Below are 24,490 nucleotides of genomic sequence, written 5' to 3'. Positions count from 1 at the left end.
AGATGAGGAGAAATTCTTTCTCTCAGAGGGTTGTGAGTCTTTGGAATTCTGTTCCTCAAAAGGTGGTGGAATCAGAGTCTTTGAATATTTTTAAGGCAGAATTAGATAAATTCTTGATAAGCAAGGGGGTGGAAGGTTATCGGGGGTAGGTGGAAATGTGGAGTAATCAGTTCAGCTATGAACTTATTGAATGGCGGAGCAGGTTCGAGGGGCCGAATGGCCTACTCCTGCTCCTAATTCGTATGTTCGTATGTAATTTGGAATGCTGATGTTAATTACAGAGACATGGTTACAAGGTGACCAAGGTTAGGAAATAAATATTTCTTTTACACAATATTTCGAAAAGCAGATAGAATGGCAAAGGAGGAGGGGTAGCTGTAATAGTAAAAAATGACATAAAGGCATTCGTGAGAAAGAACCTTGAATCAGAAGATCATGAAGTATAATCAGTATGGCTGGAGATTAGGAATAGCAAGAGTCAGAAAATGCCAGTGGGAGTATTTTATAGGCCCCTGAACAGTAGATATACCATTGGCCGGGGCATTAAACAAGAAACTATTGAAACTTGTAAGAAAAGCAATGTAATAATTGTGGGGGACTTGAATCTTTATATAGACTGAACATACCAACATATGAATTAGGAGCAGGAGTAGGCCACTCGGTCCCTCGAGCCAGCTCCGTCATTCAATAAAATCATGGCTGATCTGATTGTAACCTCGACTCCACAATCCCACCTACCCTCGATAACCTTTCATCCCCTTGCTTATCAAGAATCTATCTGCCTCTGCCTGAAAAATATTCAAAGCCTCCGCTTCCACCACCTTTTGAGGAAGAGAATTCCAAAGACTCATGACCCTCTGAGAGAGAGAATTTCTGAGAGAAAAACTTCTCATCTCTATCTTAACTGGATGACCCCTTATTTTTTAACAGTGACCCCTAGTTCTAGATTCTCCCACAAGAGGAAACGTCCTTTCCACATCCACCCTGTCAAGACCCCTCAGAATCTTGTATGTTTCAATCAAGTCACCTCTTACTCTTCTTAACTCCAGCAGATACAAGCCAAGCCTGTCCAACCTTTCCTCGTAAGACAACCCACCCATTCCAGGTATTAGTCTAGTAAACCTTCTCTGAACTGCTTCCAACGCATTTACATCCTTCCTTAAATAAGGAGACCAAGACTGCACACAGTACTCCAGATGTCGTCTCACCAATTCCCCTTGCAATAAATGATAACATTCTATTATCTTTCCTAATTACTTGCCGTACCTGCATAGTAACCTTTTGCGATTCATGCACGAGGATACCCAGATCATTCTGCATCTCAGAGCTCTGCAATCTCTCACCATTTAGATAACATGCTTCTTTTTTATTCTTCCTGCCAAAATGGACAACCTCACACTTCCCCACATTATACTCCATTTGCCAGGTCTTTGCCTACTCATTTAACCTATCTACGTTACTTTGTAGCCTCTTCACAACTATGTGGCATCAGCAAATTTAGCAACCATACCTTCAGTCCCTTCTTCCAAGTCATTTATATAAATTGTAAAAAGTTGAGGCCCCAGCACTGATCCCTGTGGCACACCATTCGTTACATCTTGCCAACCAGAAAATGACCCATTAATGCCTACTCTCTGTTTCCTGTTAGTCAGCTAATCCTCTATCCATGTTACGTCCTACACCATGAGCTTTTATTTTCCGCAATAACCTTTGATGTGGCACTTTATCAAATGCCTTCTGGAAATCGAAGTACAATACCTCCACCAGTTCCCCTTTATCCACAGCACATGTTACTTCTTCAAAGAACTCCAATAAATTGGTTAAACATGATTTCCCTTTCACAAAACCTGTTGACTCTGCCTGATTACCTTGAATTTTTCTAAGTGCCCTGCTATAATGTCTTTAATAATAGCTTCTAACATTTTCCCTATGACAGATGTTAAGTTAACTGGCCTGTAGTTTCCTGCTTTCTGTCTCCCTCCCTTTTTGAAGAAAGGAGTTACATTGGCTATTTTCCAATCTACTGGAACCTTCCCCGAATCTAGGGAATTTTGGAAAATTAAAACCAACGCATCAACTATCTCACTAGCCACTTCTGTTAAGACCCTAGGATGAAGTCCATCAGGATCCAGAGACTTGTCAGCCCGCAGCTCCAACAATTTGCTCAGTACCACTTCCCTGCTGATTGTAATTTTCTTGAGTTGTTCCCTCCCTTCCATTTCCTGATTTACAGCTATTTCTGGGATGTTACTTGTATCCTCTATAGTGAAGACCAATGCCAAATACCTGTTCAATCCATCTGCCATCTCCTTATTTTCCCTTATCATTTCCCCGACTCACTTTCTATAGGGCAAATGCTCACTTTGTTAACTTTTCTTTTTTAAATATCTATAGAAACTCTTACTATCTGTTTTTATATTTCTAGCCAGCTTTCTCTCTTACTCTAATTTTTCCTTCCTTACTAATCTTTGCTGTTTTTTATATTCTGTCCAATCTTCTGACCTGCCTCCCATCTTTGCGCAATTATATGCTGGACCAATCAAATTGACAAGACTGGACTAAAAGATGAGTTTGCGGAATGTTTTCGTGACAGTTTCCTGGAGCAATACATTGTGGAACCAACTTGGGATAAGTTATTTTAGTTCTAGTATTGTGTAATGAGGCAGGGTTAATTAGTAATCTCATAGTAAAAGATCCACTGGGAAATATTGATCTTAATACAGTTGAATTCCATGTTATGTTTGAAAGCGACATATTCCAATCACAAACAAGAATCTTAAACAAAGCCAATTAGATGGGTATGAGGAAAGATCTGGCTGGGGTTGATTGGCTAAGTAGACTAAAAGATATGTCAGTAAATGAACAGTGGAAAACATTTAAAGAAGCAATTCAAAATGTTCAACAAAAATACATTCCATTGCAAAGTAAAAAGTCAGCAAGAAAGAAGGTGGCGTACTCAGGAAGTTGAGGATAGTATTAGATTAAAAGAAGAGGCTTATAATGTTGCAAAGAATGGTAGCAAGTCTGAGGATTGGGAATGTTTTAGAAACCGACAAAAGGCCGCCAAAAAGTTGCTAAAAAGGGAAAAAATAGAATACGAGAATACACTAACTAGGAATATTGAATCAGATTGTAAGAGCTTTTACAAGTATACGAAAAGGAGAGTAGCTAAAGTCAACATTGGTTCCTTAGAAACAGAGGCAGGAGGAATTATAATGGAGAATGAGGAAAAGGCAGAGATGTTGAACAAATATTTTTGTCTGTCTTCACAATAGAAGAAACAAGTTGCATACCAGAAATAGAAAGTAACCTAGGGGCTAAAAGGAGTGAGGAAATTAACGTCATTAATATCACTAGAGAAGAAGTATTGGAGAAACTTGGACTAAAATCTGACAAAGTCCCAGGATCTGATGGCCTACATCCTAGGGTTTTAAAAGAGATAGCTATAGTGATAGTGGATGTGTGCTGACTATGATTTTTCAAAATTCATTAGATTCTAGAATGGCCCCTGCAGATTGGAAGTTAGCAAATGTAACTCTGCTATTCAAAAAAGTAGGGAGAGAGAAAACAGGGAACTACAGGCCAGTTAGCATGACATCAGTCATCGGGAAAGTGCTGAAATCTATTATTAAGGATGTCTTAACAATGCACTTAGAAAATCATAATATAATCAGGCAAAGTCAACATGGTTTTACAAAAGGAAAATCATGTTTGACAAATTTATTAGCGTTTTTTGAGGATGTAACTGGTAGGGTAGATAAAGGGACACAGTAGATGTAGTATACCTGAATTTCCAAAAGGTTCCACACAAAAGGTTAATAGGCAAGATAAGGGCTACGAGAGTTGGTGGTAATATATTAGCATGGACAGAGGATTAATTAACCAACAGCAAACAAAGAGTATGTATATAAAAGCAAAATACTGCGGATGCTGGAAATCTGAAACAAAAACAAGAAATGCTGGAATCACTCAGCAGGTCTGGCAGCATCTGTGGAAAGAGAAGCAGAGTTAACATTTCAGGTCAGTGACCCTTCTTCGGAACTGACAAATATTAGAAAAGTCACAGATTATAAACAAGTGAGGTGGGGGTTGGGCAAGAGATAACAAAGGAGAAGGTGCAGATTGGACCAGGCAACATAGCTGACCAAAAGGTCACGGAGCAAAGGCAAACAATATGTTAATGGTGTGTTGAAAGACAAAGCATTAGTACCAATTAGGTGTGAATATACGGAATATTGAACAGCAGCAAGTGCAAACCTGAAGAAAAACAACCTGAAAAAAACAGTGGGTAAGCAAACTGAACAAACTAAGATGAAATGAAATAAATGCAAAAAAAATTGTAAAAAATGTAAAAAGGAATGTAAAAAAAAAAAGGAAGAAAAAATAACTAAAAATGAAAGTAAAGTGGGGGGCTGTCATGCTCTGAAATTATTGAACTCAATGTTCAGTCCGGCAGGCTGTAGTGTGCCTAATCGGTAGATGAGATGCTGTTCCTCGAGCTTGCGTTGATGTTCACTGGAACACTGCAGCAATCCCAGGACAGAGATGTGAGCATGAGAGCAGGGGGAGTGTTGAAATGGCAAGCAACCGGAAGCTCAGGGTCCTGCTTGCAGACTGAGCGGTATGTATAAAAGAGTATGTATAAATGGGGCATTTTAAAGTTGGCGGGCTATGATTGGTGGAGTGCCACAAGGATCAGTGCTGGGGCCTCAGCTATTAATGACTTAGATGAAGAGACAGCGAGTAATGCATCCAAGTTTTCTGATGATACAAAGGTAGGTGAAAATGCAAACTTTGAGGAAACACAGAGAGACTGCAAAGAGATATAGACAGGTTAAGTGAGTGGGTAACAAGGTGGCAGATGGAGTATAATGTGGAGAAGTGTGAGATTATTCACTTTAATCATCAGAATGAAGAGCAGAATATTTTTTAAAAGGCGTGAAACTTGTAAGTGTTGATGTTCAGAGAGACTTGGGAGTGCTCATACAAGGAACACAGAAATTTAAAATGCAGGTACAGCAAGCAATTAGGAAGACAAATGGCAGGTTAGCCTTTATTGCAAGGGGATTGGAGTAAAAGAATAAAGAAGTCTTGCTACAATTGTGCAGGGCTTTGATGAGAACACACCTGGAATACTGGGCTGAATTTTGTGCTCCCGTTAAGGCGAGTTCGGTGGTGTAGGGGGCGGAGAATCACTGTGGAGCCAACCATCCTGAAACCCGGCACCATACCACATATACTGTGGTAGTGTTTGAAATTTCAATTGCATTGTGTACTCTAGAACACACGTGCTAGCAAAGTGAAACTAGGAGAATAAAAGAGAAGCCTTTATGTTCAGCTGCTGCAGTCTTTGTCTTTGTGATGGAAATCACACATGCCAAATGGAACTATTAATTTCGTCATATGGAAAACTGCTTGAAATTTTTTATTGGACACTACAAATAACTTTTAAAAAAGAGCAGAACTAAAAAATGGCCAGGAACATTTTCATCTTGAGAAGATAAAGGCTGGCTGAGAGACAGAAGTAAATAATCAGTCTAGCTGGAACAATGGGGGTGCTCCCTGATTCAATTAGTGAGATTGGTTTTGTCAATAGTGCTAATCAAGACGGCGACGCCATTTTGACTTTGGTAAGAACCAAACTAAAGCCTGGCATTACCATCGCTGAATTCCCCACTGGTAACATCCTGTGGGTTACCATTGACCAGAAACTGAACTGGACTAGCCACATAAATGCTGTGGCTACAAGAGCAGGTCAGAGGCTGGGAATTCTGCAGCCTATGCCTGTCCACCATTTACAAGGCACAAGTCAGGAGTGTGATGAAATACTCTGCACTTGCCTGGATGGATGCAGCTTCAACAACACTCAAGATGCTCAACACCACCCAGGACAAAGCAGCCCACTTGATTGGCACCCTATCTACCACCTTCAACATTCACTCCCTTCACCACTGATGCACAGTGGCAGCAATGTGTGCCATCTACAAGATGCACTGCAGCAACTCACCAAGGCTCCTTCATCAGCACCTTCCAAACATGCGACCTCCACCTACACCCCAAGGACTGCAGTGGTTCAAGAAGACAGCTCACCACCACCTTCTAAAGGGCAATTAGGAATAGGCCATAAATGCTGGCCTAGCCAGTGATGTCCACATCCCATGAATGAATAAAAAATTACATTCCACAAAACATATTGGCATCACCCGTGAATATCCGTGGCTGGGTTATTTTCTCAATACGCTTTTGGGTGCTCCTATGCAGTCTGATGCCTGCCCAAACAGCTCTGCTGAAGGCAGGCTGCTGATCATGCTGCCCCTTGGCTTGAGATGACTTCTACAGCTATCCTCTGGGTGCCTGAGGCCTGAATGGCCCCAGCTGCCTGAGGGTTTCCTGCACAGGTGGAGGACTCTTCTCAGGCATCACAGCTGCTGGAACTGGGCTTACTGGTTGAGGGGCTGAGGAGTCAGTCCACACTTGAAATACCTTGAGGGGAGTCTCCAAATGTGGAGCGCAGCCTCTCCTCCTCCCTCTTGAGGCTTAATGGACCCTCCCTGCTGACCAGAGAAGGACTAGAAGCAGGAAAAGTGAGCGTTACCAACCTCTCAATGGAGGAAGCCTTCTGTTCGTATGCCTGGGACATGGCAGCAGTCATGGCATGGATGGACTCCACCATCATTTGCTCATGACTGCGCATGGTCTCTGGCATCTCTGCCAGATGTTGTCTTACTTATCCCTGCAACTCCAGCATGCCCTGTGCTGTTGACAACAGGGGCTTGTCATTAGCCTTGAGCTCTGCATGGGCTGACCGCTCACAGTCCTCCGACTGTCAGAGGCCTCAGCTGTCTCAGCTTCAGCTTGGAACTATATTACCGTTTCTTCACTGTCGTTGGATCAAAATCCTGGAACTCGCTTCCTCACAGCACTGTGGGTGCACCTACCCCACGTGGACTGCAGTGGTTCAAGAAGGCAGCTCACCAGCACCTTCTCAAGGGCAATTAGGGATGGGCAATAAATGCTGGCCTAGCCAGCGACGCCCACATCCCATGAACGAATAAAATAAAAGCCAGCTGCTCGGGCGCATGTGCAGTGCTCTCACCAGCTAGTGACCCTGATTCTAATGCCGATTGATTTTCTCAACGAGGTGAAAGTTTCTGCACTGGTGGAAGATGCAGGCGAGTCATGTGACAGTGCATCCCCTGAGTGGTCCTCCTCAGGGGCTGTAGTCACCTACGAATGCCAGCCTGCATGATAGAACAAAAACATGTGTGGGTTAGGCTGCACATATCCCATTATGGCAAATATGCCTGAGGTGGCTCTCCATCATTAATGAATTTTTCGATGAATGACAATAATCACTTTCTTGCGCAGTGACCCCAGTCTCCCCGTCTGATAGAGCAGGTCCGCATTGACTTCCCGCTAGTCATAAGGCCTCTTCTTCAGCCTGGCTGAGAGGACGTATGTCTGGGTCAGCGCCACCAGTCCTGACTGCTTCCCTCCTGTTCTGGGCCCTCTTCTCCTGCAAGAGGAAGGGTGTTGAAATTGTAAATTGGCATACATTTCACCCTGAATGTTCTGCCACCATGGGCCCCTTGTCACAAACTGGGGAATGTGATGTATCTCATACTAGCTCATGCTGTCATAGAATTTACCGGGGCTGAGCAATGAATGAGAATGGCTTGTTTCCCAGATGTAGCCAAGCATCTGTCCCGATGTTATAACCTTGCTTTCTTTGGGATGGCAGTGGCACCCTCAACGTGTCGAAGACACTGCAGTGGCATTCAAACCCCCGAAAAAAACTTTGTAACATGGCACTTGCCTTGGCTAAACGCAGGTCATTTACCCTCCTTCTGCACTGCACCCAGTGCAGTGATCCCATAGCTGCTGACCTCCTCCGCAAGCTCCATCCAGGTCCGTTTGGTCAGGCGGGAGGACCTCTTGCCATTGCTGAGGAAGAGAACCTCCCGCCTTTCCCTTGCAGCTTGGAGGAGAATCAGCTGGGCGGCATCAATGAAATGTGGAGCGATCCTTGGTCTGACCTCTACCATCCTCTCCAGTCTTCCTAGGGGGATGATTTTTGAAGTTGACAGTGATGTGAACTTCTATGCACAACAGCGAAATGACCTTCTGTAGACTTCAAGGAAGGAGTGAATGGAGGGCTGGCAGGCTTTTAAAAATGGTGCCAGTACCTGATCCAATGTCAGTTGATGCCATGATCAGCGTCTGGCCTGCTGCTTTTGCAGGTGATTGAGGGAGACGATTGCCTCCATAGTCACACGTGACTCACAGGACTGCCGCTATTTTCTGTTACATCAGGCTCATTGAATTCAGCCCATTGTGTGCAGTTTTGGTCTCCATATTTAAGGAAGGATATACAATCCCTGATTTACAGATATAAAAATGCTGGAAATTCTATAAATGTTAAAAATATAACAGAGAATGCTGCAGGTCTATCATCCGAAAGATAAAGATATAAACATTTCCAGCATGGCACATACTCAGCAAAATGGATTCTGATGAATAATCACTTGAAACATTAACCTTGATTCCTCTCTCAAGTGTTGATTGTCTGACTGTAGATTTCCATAATTTTCTATGTTTGTTAAATATAATTACATTATTTTCCACATGCATGTGCATATATAAATCTGTAGATAGATTCATCCTCACAATCACATTTAGCTAACATCTATCCCATTATTCACAGTACCAAAGTTTCCTCAGCAGTGCTATTGAGAAGTGGTGCTGCCCCAGATAGTGCCCGGATTTTATGCCCGGATCATAAAAATAAGCTAGTAATGCTACCAGGACTGCATTACAGAAAATGTTTGTTTATTGTTTTAAAAAGTCCCAAATATATACAACAATATTTGAAAATCTTAGCACACATCCAAAATCATATAATGCCAGTAATGCCCACATCCCAGAGAGTCATAGAGTCATTACAGCACAGAAGGAAGCCAATCGCCCCATCGAATCCATGCCAGCTCTCTGTAGAGCAATCCAGTCAGTCCTATTCCCCTGCTCTATCCCTGTAGCCCTGCAAGTTTAGTTCACTCAAGTGCCCATCCAATTTCCTATTGAAATCATTAATCATCATGGGCAGCGAGTTCCAGGTCATTACCACTCACTGCGTAAAAAAAAGTTCTTCCTGTCTCCCCTGCATTTCTTGCCCCAAATCTTAAATCTGTGTCCCCTAATCCTTGTACAATCAGATAATGGGATATAGTTTTTCTGAAGTGATTTATGACTTTAACCCCTTATAGGGACTAAACCAAATCAGGAGTACATCTTTATGAACCTCCTTTAATTAAATTCTTATAGACACTTATTTGGGTCCAAAGAATTGAACTAGTTTTCCCTCAAAGAAAGAAAACTAACAGAGAATATTACCATGTTTTGGATAGCCTATTTTTAAAATAATTATGGCTGAGTCATAAATATCCCAGATATTATAAGGGTCTGGGAAACTCTCTTCAATACGTATCTTTCCTCTTAAAGAGACACAGAAAGGGGGTTTTTATCGTTGTATACAGAATACTACTTGAGATGATTTATTAACTTTTATATATTTATTTAATAATTGAACATACAGTACTCTTCTAAGTGGATAAGTATATCACAATATCAAATATTACTGAGAGATGTAACACATAATCTTATTTCTAACATAGAATCCAAAAGTTTAACCTTTCTGTTGTTACAGCAAAATATTTTAGAATATCCACCAAAATTTAAAGCAAACCTTTACCTTAAGTTCCCCGGGTGAGCCATAGGGTGAGAAGTATTGTTGAGGAATTCAACACTTCTAATTTTTGCTTCAGAAACTCTCATGTTTATACTGTTTCTAAGATATCATCTGACCTTTTAGCATAAAGGGGTAACCTTTCTGTTTGTGTTTTTCCTGCTTTTAAAATCCATATTTGGTAGTATCATTAACTAACATCTCCACTTAATGTTTTGCTGGAATTCCCCTGTTCTTGAAATTGTGTGCATGTATCTGGTCAAAATGTTTATAATTGTGTTTACTTGACCTCTTGTTCCTGTAATTACTATTCCATTTATTGTTTTATTATCTTCAATTGTGTTTTTATGGTACCTTGTGACAACCTTTTGAGTTGATCTATCTACATCACCAACCAACACTATCAATTAATTTTATTGCTACCTCTTACTGATGCCACACAGGATATTTCAATGTATGTTTATCCTGCAAGTCCCTGGCAACAGAAACACTGAAATGGATTTCCAACTTAAAAGGTGTTTCTAGTTCACATTCTATTCTAGCAGGGACCTTGAAAGACCTTGGAATTTTTAACTCCGCCTTCTTAAAGGGGAATGTCAGTGAGTCTTGAACACTGACCATTTATTCAATCTCTAATTCTAAAAGGTATAATATATGAACTATATCTAAATTCTACCTAATTAAGCCTATATTTCATCACATCTCCTTGTCTATCTTACCTAAACCTGTCATAGTCTTGTATAACTCTATCAAATCTCCCCTCAATATTCTTTGCTCCAAGGAGAACAGCCCCAGCTTCTCCAACCTAACCTTGTCACTAAAATCCTTCATCCCTTGAACCATTCTGGTACATCTTCTCTGCACCCTCTCAAGGACCCTCACATCCCTTCTAAAGTGTGGTGATCAGAACTGAACATTATGCTCTAGTTGTGGCCCAACCATAGCTTTATAAAAATTCAGCAGAAATTTCCTGCTTTTGTATTCCATACCTCTATTTATGAAGCCCAAGATCCCATGAATAAATTTTTTAAAAGTATTTAATTTCAATTATTTTCATGACAATAAATCTGCAGACTTCAAAAATTGTTCAATTAAACTTTGGCAATAAGTTTCATATCTCTCTGAATATATCTAAATGTTCCCCAGCCACTCAGACCCTGCCACCATTTTAATAACATGAGAAACTACAGAATAAGAAAACACCATTTGGTTCATCTAGAGTGTTCCTTGTACATACTATATGCAAACGATGCTGTCAGGGACTCTAATCCACCCATTTAGTGTCCTGAGGGAAAGTTCTGCAATAAACACTTCCAAAGGTGCTGAAGCTCTATTCTTTGGTGCTGTATGTTACCTCCCAATTCATGTTCTAATTGTTTTCAAATTATGGAGTCAAACTATCATAGTCCTTTACTGTGCTCCAAATAGACAAAATAAGTTATGCTACAACGCATAAAACAGAAGGGACATGACACCAATGACAGGAGTCTGAATGGAATTCATGAAAAGATTTGATGTGCAGGTCCTATTGCTGCCATGTTTGTAAAATTGATTTATAATAGGTGCACTCATCCAAGTTCTGAAAGCACAAGTTTAATGCTGGCTACCAAATCCAGCAGGTTATTGGATTCAGAGAGCACTTTGAGTGGTTTTCTTAATAGCCCTTTTTAAAAATTTCTTTCAGGGAATGAAGGAACTACTTAAACAAGTGAAGACCCTCCCTCCAGTCAACTTCAACTTGCTAAAGTATATCTGCAGGTAACCTCTTTGGGAGTGGGGCGTTGCGGGGTTTTTGGTTGATGTGGAAGGATTGCAATACTGCCCAGTGCCCATCGTTCTGACAGTGCCAAATACACCACTGAATCCAAAATTAGCACATGTGAGCTGTTGGTCTGATGGTGTAGCGATGTGATGCCAGGATTGGTATGACAGCTGCAATCTACATAGCATCCTAGAAATGGACACATCACGTGGTAAAGCTGGTTTATCTGTTTAGCACATAATTCCAGGCCTGCTTGAGCTAGCAAATTCACGTGATTAGATAGATTTAAGTAACTTGCTGATTCTGCCAGTGCAAGTGACAGGGTGCAACTGGCCACATAGACTGAATGCTAAGATTTCCCTGAAATTCAGAGCATTACTATACATGCAAGGCTGCTGCAAGGTTTGGAGTAATAGAGTGCCATCAATAAAAGCAGGTACAGCTCTGCCAGTGCTGGAAAATTTTCAGATATTCGAGATCTGGCCAATGTTAGCAAGCTGTTAATTCTCTTGGGAAGGAGGTGGTGGTGTTTAGTTTAGTTTAGTTTAGTTTAGAGATACAGCACTGAAACAGGCCCTTCGGCCCACCGAGTCTGTGCCGACCATCAACCACCCATTTATACTAATCCTACACTAATTCCATATCCCTACCACATCCCCACCTGTCCCTATATTTCCCTACCACCTACCAATACTAGGGGCAATTTATAATGGCCAATTTACCTACCAACCTGCAAGTCTTTTGGCTTGTGGGAGGAAACCGGAGCACCCGGAGGAAACCCACGCAGACACAGGGAGAACTTGCAAACTCCACACAGGCAGCGCCTGGAATTGAACCCGGGTTGCTGGAGCTGTGAGGCGGCGGTGCTAACCACTGCGCCACTGTGCCGCCCACTGGTGGTATATCTTCTTCTTGAACTGCTACTTCATAGTAATTGTCTTTATAACTAATTAGTTTATTCGGCCACTTCAGAGGATTAAGAGTCAACCACAGTGGTGTAGGACTGGAGTCATCTGTAGGTGACCAGATAGGAGTGGCAGGTTCCCTTCCTTGAAGGACATTAGTGAACCATTTGGGTTTTTATGATAGTCTGGCAACTTTCATGATCATTTTTTTCATGGTGCCAGTTTACAAATGACCTGATTTATTGAGTTTAGTTCCATAACTTGTCATAATTGGATTTGTATTCTTGACCACTAGTTTGCTTGTACAGTACTATGAGCACTATTCAATTTTACCTATTAAGTGACATTATTCAATGTGCTTTATCCACTCTGAAGCCTAAGGTTATCTTTATTCAGCATTAGGAATTCACAGGAAGTCATTTATTATCAATGGTGTTTTCCACGGAAGTTCTCTCACTCTGGTGGAAGATCCATGGAAACTCCAGAGGAATGTGTTAATTCTGTTTAGGCTGTTCATTGATATTTCTGCTGAAGTTACAGCAGAGAAGTAGGAGACTATCAGCAGAAATTCAACCCCAAAATAATATTTAGTAATTAAAGGTTGGAACCCGGTTAACTGGCAGAGTCTTTTGAGTTTAGGTTGAAGGCAATGCTTAGTCCTCAGGCTGAAACTGATCCCATGCATTTGACAATGTAGATGGTGCACTTCATGTAAATAGAGAATACAAAGCAGTGCTGCACCGTTTGCACATATGGTACTTTTTACATGCCAGAGAAACTTGCTATTATGCCATGATGCAAGTGACTGGCAGCAGGAAGTAGTTAACACTGATTCAATATTCTTTCTAAATCCTGATTTGATTAATGAATCTTTCACAGGTTCTTGGATGAGGTCCAGTCTTATTCAGATGTAAACAAAATGAGCGTTCAGAATCTGGGAACGGTGTTCGGTCCAAACATACTGCGTCCAAAGGTGGAAAATCCTGTTACTATTATGGAAGGTAACTTTTAAAATCTGCATTTTGGATTTGTGTTTTTTGTTATGGCTTACTGCATCTACACGTGGTATTTTCAAGCTTATCTGTATTTTTCATCCTTGGGTGGTTGCCAACTGTATTGTAATATGGCTGCACACCATTCTGACCATGGCTATCCAGCTGGATCTACTATTATATGTTGTTCTGGAGAAGGATCTGCGGAGGCATGAGAGGGAATAACATTTATATGTAGATCGTCATGCTGCATCCTCCCTTACCCAAAGGATTGTGTGTACACATGAAGGTACACTTACCTTGACAGACCAGAGGAAAGCTGCCTTAATAGGATATGAAGAAGGGAGGGACAGAATTACGCAGTCTCCTGGACTAAGACCTTCAGACCAGTTCCAGAACAGGGATGCCTCTACCAATAGCTGTCAAATCACCAGTGCTTAGAACATTTATGTCATTGCTTCCTTTCAAGCAGCAGCAGAGGATAGTTGCAAAATATCACAACAAGTATTTCTCTGATGTGCCAAAGAATTAACAAATGCCTTTTTTTGCAAGGGCAGTCTCCTTCATTTAGTTCCTCATGGAAACCAGCCAGCATATAGTGACACCACTATTCCTGGCCAGAATGGAGATAATGCATGGTAATTCCTTCCCCCTGTCAATCACACCTGAAGACCAGACTGCTTTAAGTGTAAGTGACTTGGATTAATTTTAGACACACAGTTTGTATGTAATTATCCTCCATTCACTGTATTTTGCTGGTGAAATAACGCTGCTTTTGTATCGGGAGTCTTTGGTGTCATTTTGGAAATGAGTTCTGTGTGTTGTAGTACACTATTTGCCGAGTGAATAAACAATGCTTGCTGTAAAATAGACTGTTTGCTGTGAGTCCTGCCATAAGTTCTGCCACACCTCCAACTCATTGGCTGACACAGTTGTGTCAATAGACACAGTAAACAAAATGAGATAACTGCATATTTACCCATGTGACAGATTGTGCCTATACTTTCCATCGCCAATCCCATCCCTTTGTGGACCGAGAGGTGTCTGTGGCCATTTGTACCGAATCATGTACATTAATGGACCCTTCTCTGGTTGTTATCATGTGTCCTTAATTTGATGCAAATCAATACGGTCAGTATTATTTGAAGGTCAAGAAGACTCTATGGATTGGTGTTTGGGGGTTAAGGTTATCCTCCTCAGCCATGGCTCATGATCCTTTTGAGATAAACCAAAAAAGAGCTGAAGAGACACCACCCAGCAGGATCCTGGTGGGACAGATTATCAGGATATTGAAGCAAAAATTCCAAATGTCTTGATAGATCATGGGAGGGAGTGTGTTGCAATAGAATCCAATGAAGATCTCCAAGATTATGAAGGTTCATTGCCTTTGCTCCATGCCCCCCAAAGAAGCTTTGCATGGAGTGAGTAAAAGAAGTAAAAGCTGTCAACCATGGAGGAACTGAAGAATGATGTGAATCTGCTCTAGCTTGCATAATGTATTGTATATAGGAGTGATTGTATGTTTGAATGCAATTTTGTTCAGTTTGTCTGAAAATGTTAACTTCAAAAGCTTTTAATGGGTAAAAAATGGAGTTCAGATAGTTCAGGAGTTCTTCTGGACCTCTGTTTTGTGATTAGACAAAGTAATTGGCATTACCCTCTGCTTCACACATCGTTTTGCAATATGTTGGAACACAATAAGAGGAACTTTGATTTCACGATTACCCCACTTATGCCTGAAAATAGGGAAGTAGCAGGACAGAAATTGTGAGGCACAGAACTACTGATGTGGTGCTGGTTGTCTGCCTGTAATGACTTTTGGGGGGACCTCGATTCAGGCGTCCAGAGCTCTCACTGAAAAGAGGCAGGGCCTAATGAATTGTCAAGTCTCCAGCATCATTTAAATCTCTGCTATCCAGTAGTTCATGATATTAACCCATAAACCTGAGCAGTAAAAGGCAGGAAGCAGTTATTTCCAATTATATTTAAAGGAATCGTCAGCTGATGTCAGGTAAAATCCTGGAACATTTTGGGAAACATTTTGCCTGTATTATATTGTGCAGGTTTCTTAATCCTTAGACAAATTCAAAGTGCTTGTAGTGGCTCTAGAACATTCTGAACTCTCAAGGGGCTTCTGACAATTCCACTTTGATGAAAGGAAGAGCAGCAGCAGCAGCAAGATGAAGGAGCAAGCAGAACTGTAACATCAGGAAGGAAGAATAGACTGAGGCATGCTTGCAGAAAATCGTAAACTCCTGTCATGCTGGACCCCCATCTGCCAAGGATGAGGCATATTATGAACACTGAAATTTCAAACTGTTGCTGAAGTGAAGAAAGGACTTGTTTAAAAAATCACCACACCCTTGGCTGGAAAAACAGTTTTGCATACTAACAGCCAGTGCTTGTAAGGACAAAGGGGCTATTCCCTGCTGCAATTTAACCCACAATGGACTTTGAGCACCAGGTATTGCCTGTAAGAAGAGACATTCCATGGTCGCCGAAGACCAGAGAATCCACAAACAGACGTGGTCAGACCAGCTAGTCACATGACTAACCTGCTTGACAACCTGAGTTTTTCTGAATTGTATAAAGAGTTTGAATTCAGTGTTTCTGTTTGCTCTTGGACTGAAAAGACTTCTCCTGGCTGGCTCGCCACAACCTCTCCTGTCTGCTCCCATCTCTTTCTCACAGGACTCCAAATCCACTGAAGACACATGAACCCCAAGAGGGAAAGGTCTTTTACAGCGCACAAGGTTTAAGACGAATACAGGACCCCAATGAAAAGCAAGACCTACCTACAAACAAGGACTGTACAGTAATCTCGAAGAACTGTAACAAAACCCTCTTCCGAGATTGCCTCAAACTTTTCCACTTTATTTTTCTTCTGCTCTTTTCTGTCTCAATGTGCATGTGTGTATCACGTATGCATGCTAGCGTGGGTGCATCGTGTATCTGTAGGCATTAACTGAATTAGAGTTTAAGTTTGATAAATTTCAACCTTTTTTTCTTTAAACCTAAGAAAACATGTTTAGCTAGTTTCTTTGCCTTATAATTGGAAATTAGTGAACAAGGATTCACTAAGGGGGAGCTAAAAACACTGTGTTTAAAAATTAAACCCTGTTACAGTAAGATCAGGTGAAGGCTGAGAGGGAACCCTAGACCCCTTTTTCACCTGGTCATAACAGAAATCTGGGGGCTCGACAAGAATTTTACCCACAAACGAGAGAAATTGGAATTGGGAAGCCAAATTGTTCCTAATCAAAAAAGAGCAAGATTTCAGTACAGGTTTTCTTGTGATTGTGTGTGCTTGGATACCAACATGTCTGCAACTGAAACTAGTAGCTCCCTAAGCTAGGGTGAAGTAACTTGGGATAAGTTAAAAGCACTGTCTATGGAGGAGTTGAGGAAAATGGCTGAGCAGTGTGGGTTCACTGTATATGGCAAGGCTAGGAAGTCTGAACTCGTAAGACTAGGGGCCAACCATTTTTCCCTTGAATCTGAGGAAGCAGAAACAGGTTTAGAAGTAGATCCTGACAGAGCATTGCTAGCAAAGCTACAATTGGAGCAGAGGAAACTTGAAATACAGGAAAGGGAGAAAGAAAGAGCCTTCCAGAAGAAACATGAAGAAAATGAAAGGCAGGACAGGGAGAGAGAAAGAATATTCAGCAAGGAATGCGAAGAGAGAGAGCTGAATCGCTTGAGTTAACTAGGGGGTGACAGAGTACGCCAGTGAAAGCATAGACAATATGGAGGAGCGTAATTCAGGGCTGAGTACAAAATTGTTAAAGCTAGCTCAACAAGTCCCAAAATTCAATGAGGAAGATGTAGAAATGTTTTTTGTGTCTTTTAAGAAACTGACAAGGCAGCTAAAATGGCCAACTGAGACCTGACCTCTTTTATTACAAAGCAAACGAATTGGAAAAGCACATGAGGTATATTCCCTGTTGCCAGATGAGAATTCATCAGATTAGGAACTGACAAAAAGTGCTATCCTCGGGGCATATGAATTAGTACCCGAAGCCTATCGCCAAAAGTTTAGAACCCTCAAGAAGCAATCGAATCAAACTTACCTGGAGTTTGAAAGAAATAAGCAGCTGGCTTTTGACCAGTGGCTAAGGACTCTCAAGGTACAGCTGAGCTATGAGAATCTCAGATGAGTAATTCTGTTAGAGTAATTTAAACACTCACTCCCACACTCCATAAAGACCCATGTAGAGGAGCAGCAGATTCAGAGAGCCTGGCAAGCGGCCGTTCTGGCCAATGAGTTTGCTTTAATTTCTTAGTCGGTTTCGCAGGGGAAAACTTTTCTTAGTCATCCCCACAAATCCAAAAAGGACAAAGGGTGGGAAGGTGATAGGAGCCCAAGCAGTTCTGGGAGAGAAAGGAAAGCAGGAGACACAGGGGACCCTCCTCTAACCAAAAAGGAAGGTACTGTGAGCAAGAGTGAGACCCAGAGATGTGTGTGCTTCCATTCTAATAAAGCAGGGTATTTAAAAGCTGACTGCTGGAAACAAAAGGGAAAACCTGTAGGGTTAATCAGGGCACACCCACTCATTGAAGACGGGACCCTGATGGAAAGCACAGCAGAACAAATTGTGACTTTAACTGCAGTAAGAGTGAGACACAGGACGTTTACGGCTGCAAGTGCCAGAAGATTTAATAGGATTCCTGAGGGTTATCAGACTTTTGTGTCTGAATGGAAAGTAACCCCCATACCCCTCAAGTTGGGCAAGCAAGCCCATAGTAATTCTCAGGGACACAGGGGTCACAAGATCCCTTTTACTGGGAAAAGGTCTGACCCTTCCCCCAGAGAGTGCAGTGAACACCAGAATGGTAGTGAATAGTATTGGAGGACCATTTATGCCTTTACCTGTACACCGGGTGCACCTGGAGTGTGACCTAGTTTTGGGACCAGTGACCGTAGGGATTGTCCCTAGTTTGCCTGTGGATGGGGTTGACCTGTTCCTGGTAATGATCCGGCAGGGGTGAAGGTGCTAGCACCCCCCAGTAGTGAAAGAAAGACTGCAGGAGGTCAGAGAGACAGGGCAGTGGCAGGAGACGGTCCCCTGCAGTTTCCCTGAATGTGAAATGGATCAGCCCATGGTCAAACCAGCTCCCCCACAGGAGACTGCATTGGCACTGCAGGTAGATGACCAGAACTGTCTGTCTGAGACTTTCTTTGGAAAGTTAGGAGACCCAGGGAGTGAATTAAATGGATTTTCCCTCGCTGAGGCTCAGTGAGCCAACCCAGTATTGTGAGAGGTAGCACAGGCTGCCCAGTCTGAAAGTGAAGCAGAGGGAGTCCCTGACTGCTATTATTTAAAGAATGAGGTACTGATGAGAAAATGGAGTTCTCCTCACAGACCTAAGAGCAAGGAGAGGACCAGTTAGTGGTGCCGCAGAGGTACTGGAGAGAAATAGTAAGAATGGCCTACGAGACTACAGTGGCTGTACATGCCAGTATACGAAAGATCAAAGCCTGCATAAAAAAGCAGTTTGACTGGCAAAACTCCACAAAGATGTGGTGGAGTACTGCAGGAGTTGCCACATGTGCCAGGTTGAGGGGAAACCCAACCTACAGTGAAACCTGCACCCCTAAGTCCTGTACCGGTGTTGGGAGGACCCTCCAGCAGAGGGTTGGTGAACTGTAAGGGAACCCTGCCGAGAACAAAAAGGGACAGGCAGGCACAAGGCTGGCAAAAGGCTGGACAGGGAAGAGGAAAAAGTGACCAAGAGGACAGGTTAAAGGAAGTCCGGGAGGAATCTCGGATGTAAACCCCTACTGTCCAGTCAGCCAACCCCAAAAAATGTGAATAGTTAGACCCCCACATCCTCCTACGTAAATGCAGACACGAGAAGCACCTCACCAGAGTTGCAAACAGCATTTACAGGAACCTGCAGAGACAAAGAAAGCCTCTAGGGGGGCTGAAAAGCTGTGAGGGTGATGCCTCACCTAGTCGAAGTGCCACAGGGGCATGCAGTAGAGTCTGTAGGCAGGAGTGTCCCAGAGGACAATAGGGAGATTAACAAAGAATCCTCCCCCACAGTCAGAGAGAACGAAAACCATGCATCCCCTTAAGTCAAAAGCCTTTGAACGATTCAGCAATGCACTGAGGGGGAGTTCAGCATTGACCCACCCACTATTGACTCTCCTGCAAAAAGAATTCCAACTCAGGGCTAATTAAACCTAACCTTCTCAAATACCCTAGGCAGCCATGGAAATGGGCAAACTGAAGAAAGGCTTCCCCAAAAAAAACACATGTTTATTGGGATGACGGAAAAGGGGCAATTAAGGCAGCACTCCCATTAAGAAAAGACAGGCTGTAATAAGTTTTAGGATTTATGAATGAATGCGAATGAATGAAAGAAATGCATGTTTTTTTCTGTACCTTATATTTTCTCTCGACACTTTTAATGAATTGCGTTTTGCTCAAATCACATTTCAGTCCACTGGGTGTGGAGGTGGCATGCTAGACCCTTACCTGCCAAGGATGAGGCATACTAATTTTGTCATATGAATATTGAAATTTCAAACTGTTGCTGAAGTGCAGAAAGGAGTTGTTTAAAAAATCACCAGGCCTTTGGCTGGTAAAACATTTTTGCATACCAGCAGCCATTGCTTGGAAGGACAAAAAATTCCCTGCTCCAATTTAGCCCACAATGGGACTTTGAGCACCAGGTATTGTGTGTAAGAAGAGACATTCCAGATTCGGCTAAGACCAGAGAATCCACAAACAGATGTGGTCAGACCAGCTAGTCACATGACTAACCTGCTTGGCAACCTTGGTTTTTCTGAATTGTACAAACAGTTTGAACTGAGAGTGTCTGTTTGCTCCTGGACTGAAAAGTCCTCTCCTGGCTGGCTCGCCACAGCCTCTCCTGTCTGCTCCCATCTCTTTCTCACGGAACTCTAAATCCACTGAAGACACATGAACCCCAAGAGAGAAACGTCTCCTACAGCAAACAAGGTTTAAGAAGAATACTGGGCCCCAATGAAAAGCAAGACCTACCTACAATCAAGGACGCTACAGTGAGCTTGAAGAACTGTAACAAAACCCTCTCCAGAGATTGCCTCAAACGTTTCCACTTTATTTTTCTTCTCTTTTCAGTCCCTATCTGCATGTGTGTATTGTGTATGCATGCTAGCGTGGATGTGTCGTGTATCCATAAGCGTTAACCGAATTAGAGTTTAAGTTTAATAAATTTCGACCTATTTTTCTTTAAACCTAAGGAAACCTGTTTGGCCCAGTTTCTTTGCCATATAATTGGATGTCAGTGAACAAGGATTCACTAAGGGGGAGCTAAAAACACGGTGTGTTAAAAAATTAAACCCTGTTACAGTAAGACCAGGTGAAGGCTGAGAGGAAACCCTAGACCCCTTTCTCACCTGGTCGTAACACCTCCTGACAAAGGACAACGTATCTGCAATTGTCTGGGGAATAAATCATAAAGAGGCTGCACTTCCCAACAGAGGCTGTCACAAACCTGTGTCGCCTCCTGTGAAATGATTTGCAACCAAATGCCACAGCTATGACAGTGACACCTATTATAAGCAAGGTTGCTACAGCCCTGAACTCTTTAGCTTCTGGCTTCTTCCAGGCTGCCGCAGGAAATATCAGCTACATCAGTTAATCTGCAATTCAAGGTAACTGATGCCATATTTGCTAGTGTAAACACTTTCATTACTTTCCCCATGAACATCCAGAAGCAACAGGACAGGGCTCAGGGATTTTCTTAAATTGCTGGCTTCCCCCAAGTCCAGGGTGTCATTGATTGGACCCACATCACTTTGTAGGCTCACTCAGAGCTTTCATGAATTGCGAGGGCTTCTTCCCTATTAGTTAATGTGTGATCAGTTGATGTGTGATCACCAGCAGTGTATCATAAAGGCCTTTTAAATGGGGGAAATCCTCCATCTCCCCACTCTATGCCCCTGGAGAGCAAGAGGCTGGTTGACAAGAGCTAATCTCTACACATTTGGCCCATGACTCCTTAGGAACACCCCCCTTGACAACTGAACTGTACTACAATTAGATTCATGGCTTATCTAGAGTCCTCATCAAGATGACTAGAGAAATCCTCAAGGAGCAATTCCCCTGCCTTCACAAGTCTGATGTCGTCCTACAATACAGCCCACAAAGAGTGTCCCAAATGTATAATGGTGGTTTCCTGTAAGCTGCATAACTTTGCTCTGCAACAGGGACAACATGTGGAGCCACCACTGGATAAGAACCTTCAGTATGATGAGTGAAAGGACCTGATAATGTACAGGATGGTGAGGAAGCAGGAGGGCTACAACACCAGCCTGCAGCCAGAGCTTTCCGACAACAGCTCACTGAGGAGCACTTCATCTGAACAAGCCCTGCTCTCCTGCATTAATAGCCAGGTCTACTATTTCTCCCAGTGCTTAAACCTGCATCTGCTCAAGGAGACCAACACTGATATTCATGCAACTAACATTGCTGCATCACCAGCCACTACAGGAACATTCCCCACGCATAAAGTTTTCAGAAACATATAATTTTCATGCATTATACGAATGTCTACACATTAATTATCCCCCTGCTGCCTGTCCTGAGGGCTGTTCAACAAGATGTTTCTCCAGTGGTTGCTGCATGGGAGGTTGTTGGCTTTCGTGGCTCAGATTAGAGATACAGCACTGAAACAGGCCCTTCGGCCCACCGAGTCTGTGTCGAACATCAACCACCCATTTATACTAATCCTACACTAATCCCATATTCCCAACAAACATCCCCACCTGTCCCTATATTACCCTACCACCTACCTATACTGGTGACAATTTATAATGGCCAATTTACCTATCAACCTGCAAGTCTTTTGGCTTGTGGGAGGAAACCGGAGCACCCGGAGAAAACCCACGCAGACACAGGGAGAACTTGCAAACTCCACACAGGCAGTACCCGGAAGCGAACCCGGGTCCCTGGAGCTGTGAGGCTGCGGTGCTAACCACTGCGCCACTGTGCCGCCCTCAGTCAAGGGATCTTGAGATGCTTGTGTTTGGTGATCTCTAGGAGCTAGAGCCAGAGAAGGCCTATCTGCAGGCTGCAGTAACTCAGTGGCTGCTGGGGCAGTCTGGCCAGTTGGCTTTCTGGGACCAGGATCAGCATTTTTGAGAGGATCATGAGGGTCCTGATATGCTGTCATACTGAGAGATAGCAACATGTTTCATTCCCATTGCATAACTGTCCCTGCTATTGGGCTTATTACTATTGTTGAAGAGTTTTCAGGATGTCCGAGGCAGCTTAGTGTTGTGTGCGTGATGAAAGGAAGAAGCACAATGTGTCACCAGGAATGGGGAAGTATTTGTGGAGGAAGGGGTTGGTATGAATGCAAACAGAAGTAGATGCAGAGAAATGTCATGTTCTGATTGGATGTGAGGCATGGGAAGTAACGTAGAGAAGGATTGATACTGCTGGGGTTCAAGTAGAGTCATGCAGGGCTGTGTAGAGAGTAAGAGAATTGTGAATAGGTTTCTTACCTTGGAGTCCTGGTGAGGTCATTAAATGTTGTCTTGTGCTGAAGTTAATCTGCAGTTCAAGGTACCTGATGGCATATTTGCTAGTGTAAGCACTTTCATTACCTTCCCCATGAACATCCAGAAGCAACAGGACAGGGAACAAAGAACAAAGAACAGTACAGCACAGGAACAGGCCATTCGACCCTCCAAGCCTGTGCCGATCTTGATGCCTATCTAAACTAAAACCTTCTGCACTTCCGGGGACCGTATCCCTCTATTCCCATCCTATTCATGTATTTGTCAAGATGCCTCTTAAACATCGCTATCGTACCTACTTCCACCACCTCCCTCGGCAGCAAGTTCGAGGCACTCACCACCCTCTGTGTAAAGAACTTGCCTCGCACATCCCCTCTAAACTTTGCACCTCTATCATGTCGCCCCTCCACCTCCGTTGTTCCAGTGAAAACAATCCAAGTTTATCCAACCTCTCCTCATAGCTAATGCCCTCCAGACCAGGCAACATCCTGGTAAACCTCTTCTGTACCCTCTCCAAAGCCTCCACATCCTTCTGGTCGTGTGACGACCAGAATTGCACGCACTATTCTTAGTATGGCCTAACTAAAGTTCTGTACAGCTGCAGCATGACTTGCCAATTTTTATACTCTATGCCCCGACCGATGAAGGCAAGCATGCCGTATGCCTTCTTGACTACCTTATCCACCTGCGTTGCCACTTTCAGTGACCTGTGGACCTGTACTCTCAGATCTCTCTGCCTGTCAATACTCCTAAGGGTTCTGCCATTTACTGTATAGGGCTCAGGGATTTTCTCAAATTGCTGGCTTCCCCCAAGTCCAGGGTGTTATTTATTGGACCCACATCACTCTGTGGGCTTCTTCAGATTGGTGCTTATGGCATTTACTTGCTCTGTCACCTCCCCATTGCTGCTGAAAAATCTGTCTAGGCACCTTCACCCAACGGACATGAAGAGAACCTCCTCCCTGTTGCTGGTTTCCTCTATAAGCACTTCCACTGCAGCTCTGGTTAAGGTCATGCAGCCTGATGTTCCAGACAATTGCTGTCTGCTATTCACCATTGAGAACTGCCTCTCCCCTTTAAGGAAGGCAGGCTGCCTTTAAATGGCAGTCTCCTCCCGCATACCCCACCCTTCCAATTGACGTGCTGCCTTTAAAGAGTACAGTGAGTGCAGGCAGATTGGAAATTGCATTTAAATTAGGCCTGGCCACGAAAATGGCAGGGGTCCCCCCCAACTCCATTGAGCAGTGAAGCAGATTTCCTGCCTATCACTAGGTCGGTTTCTTGTGCCGTGCTTCCTGTGTGGTGACAGGACTGCCCTCCATACGGGTACTTGCGGCTGCAGCGGAAAGAGGCCCTTAATTGGGTGTTAATTGGCAGCAGGGTAGGAAGGCTGGTCAGAGGCCTTCCCGCTCCCGACTAAATTTCGGCAGAGGCGGGATGGTGGTGGGGTCACCCCCCCCCCCCTGCCACCATCCCACCTGATTTTATGTTCTCCCCGTCTCAAAACCCACCGCGGTGAGAGCATTAAATTCCACCCATTGAGTCTGGCCAAGTCTCTGGAAAACTGAAGCATAA

At 43.1% G+C, this 24,490-nt stretch overlaps 1 protein-coding gene across 3 annotated transcripts in view; it reads left to right on the top strand.

The window, feature by feature from the left end:
• arhgap24 (Rho GTPase activating protein 24) overlaps window positions 1–24,490 on the top strand; it is a 499,279-nt gene that overhangs the window by 457,966 nt on the left and 16,823 nt on the right. For all 3 annotated transcript variants that reach the window (XM_068038864.1, XM_068038874.1, XM_068038884.1), the window contains 2 exons: window positions 11,427–11,500; window positions 13,289–13,410. In XM_068038864.1, the coding sequence (XP_067894965.1) occupies window positions 11,427–11,500; window positions 13,289–13,410 (196 nt within the window). The remainder of the gene's footprint in view (window positions 1–11,426; window positions 11,501–13,288; window positions 13,411–24,490) is intronic.

The sequence above is a fragment of the Heterodontus francisci genome, chromosome 1 (assembly GCF_036365525.1).
Source record: "Heterodontus francisci isolate sHetFra1 chromosome 1, sHetFra1.hap1, whole genome shotgun sequence".
In the NCBI taxonomy this organism is placed as follows: Eukaryota; Metazoa; Chordata; class Chondrichthyes; order Heterodontiformes; family Heterodontidae; genus Heterodontus; species Heterodontus francisci.
This window is presented reverse-complemented; position numbering and strand designations above follow the sequence as displayed.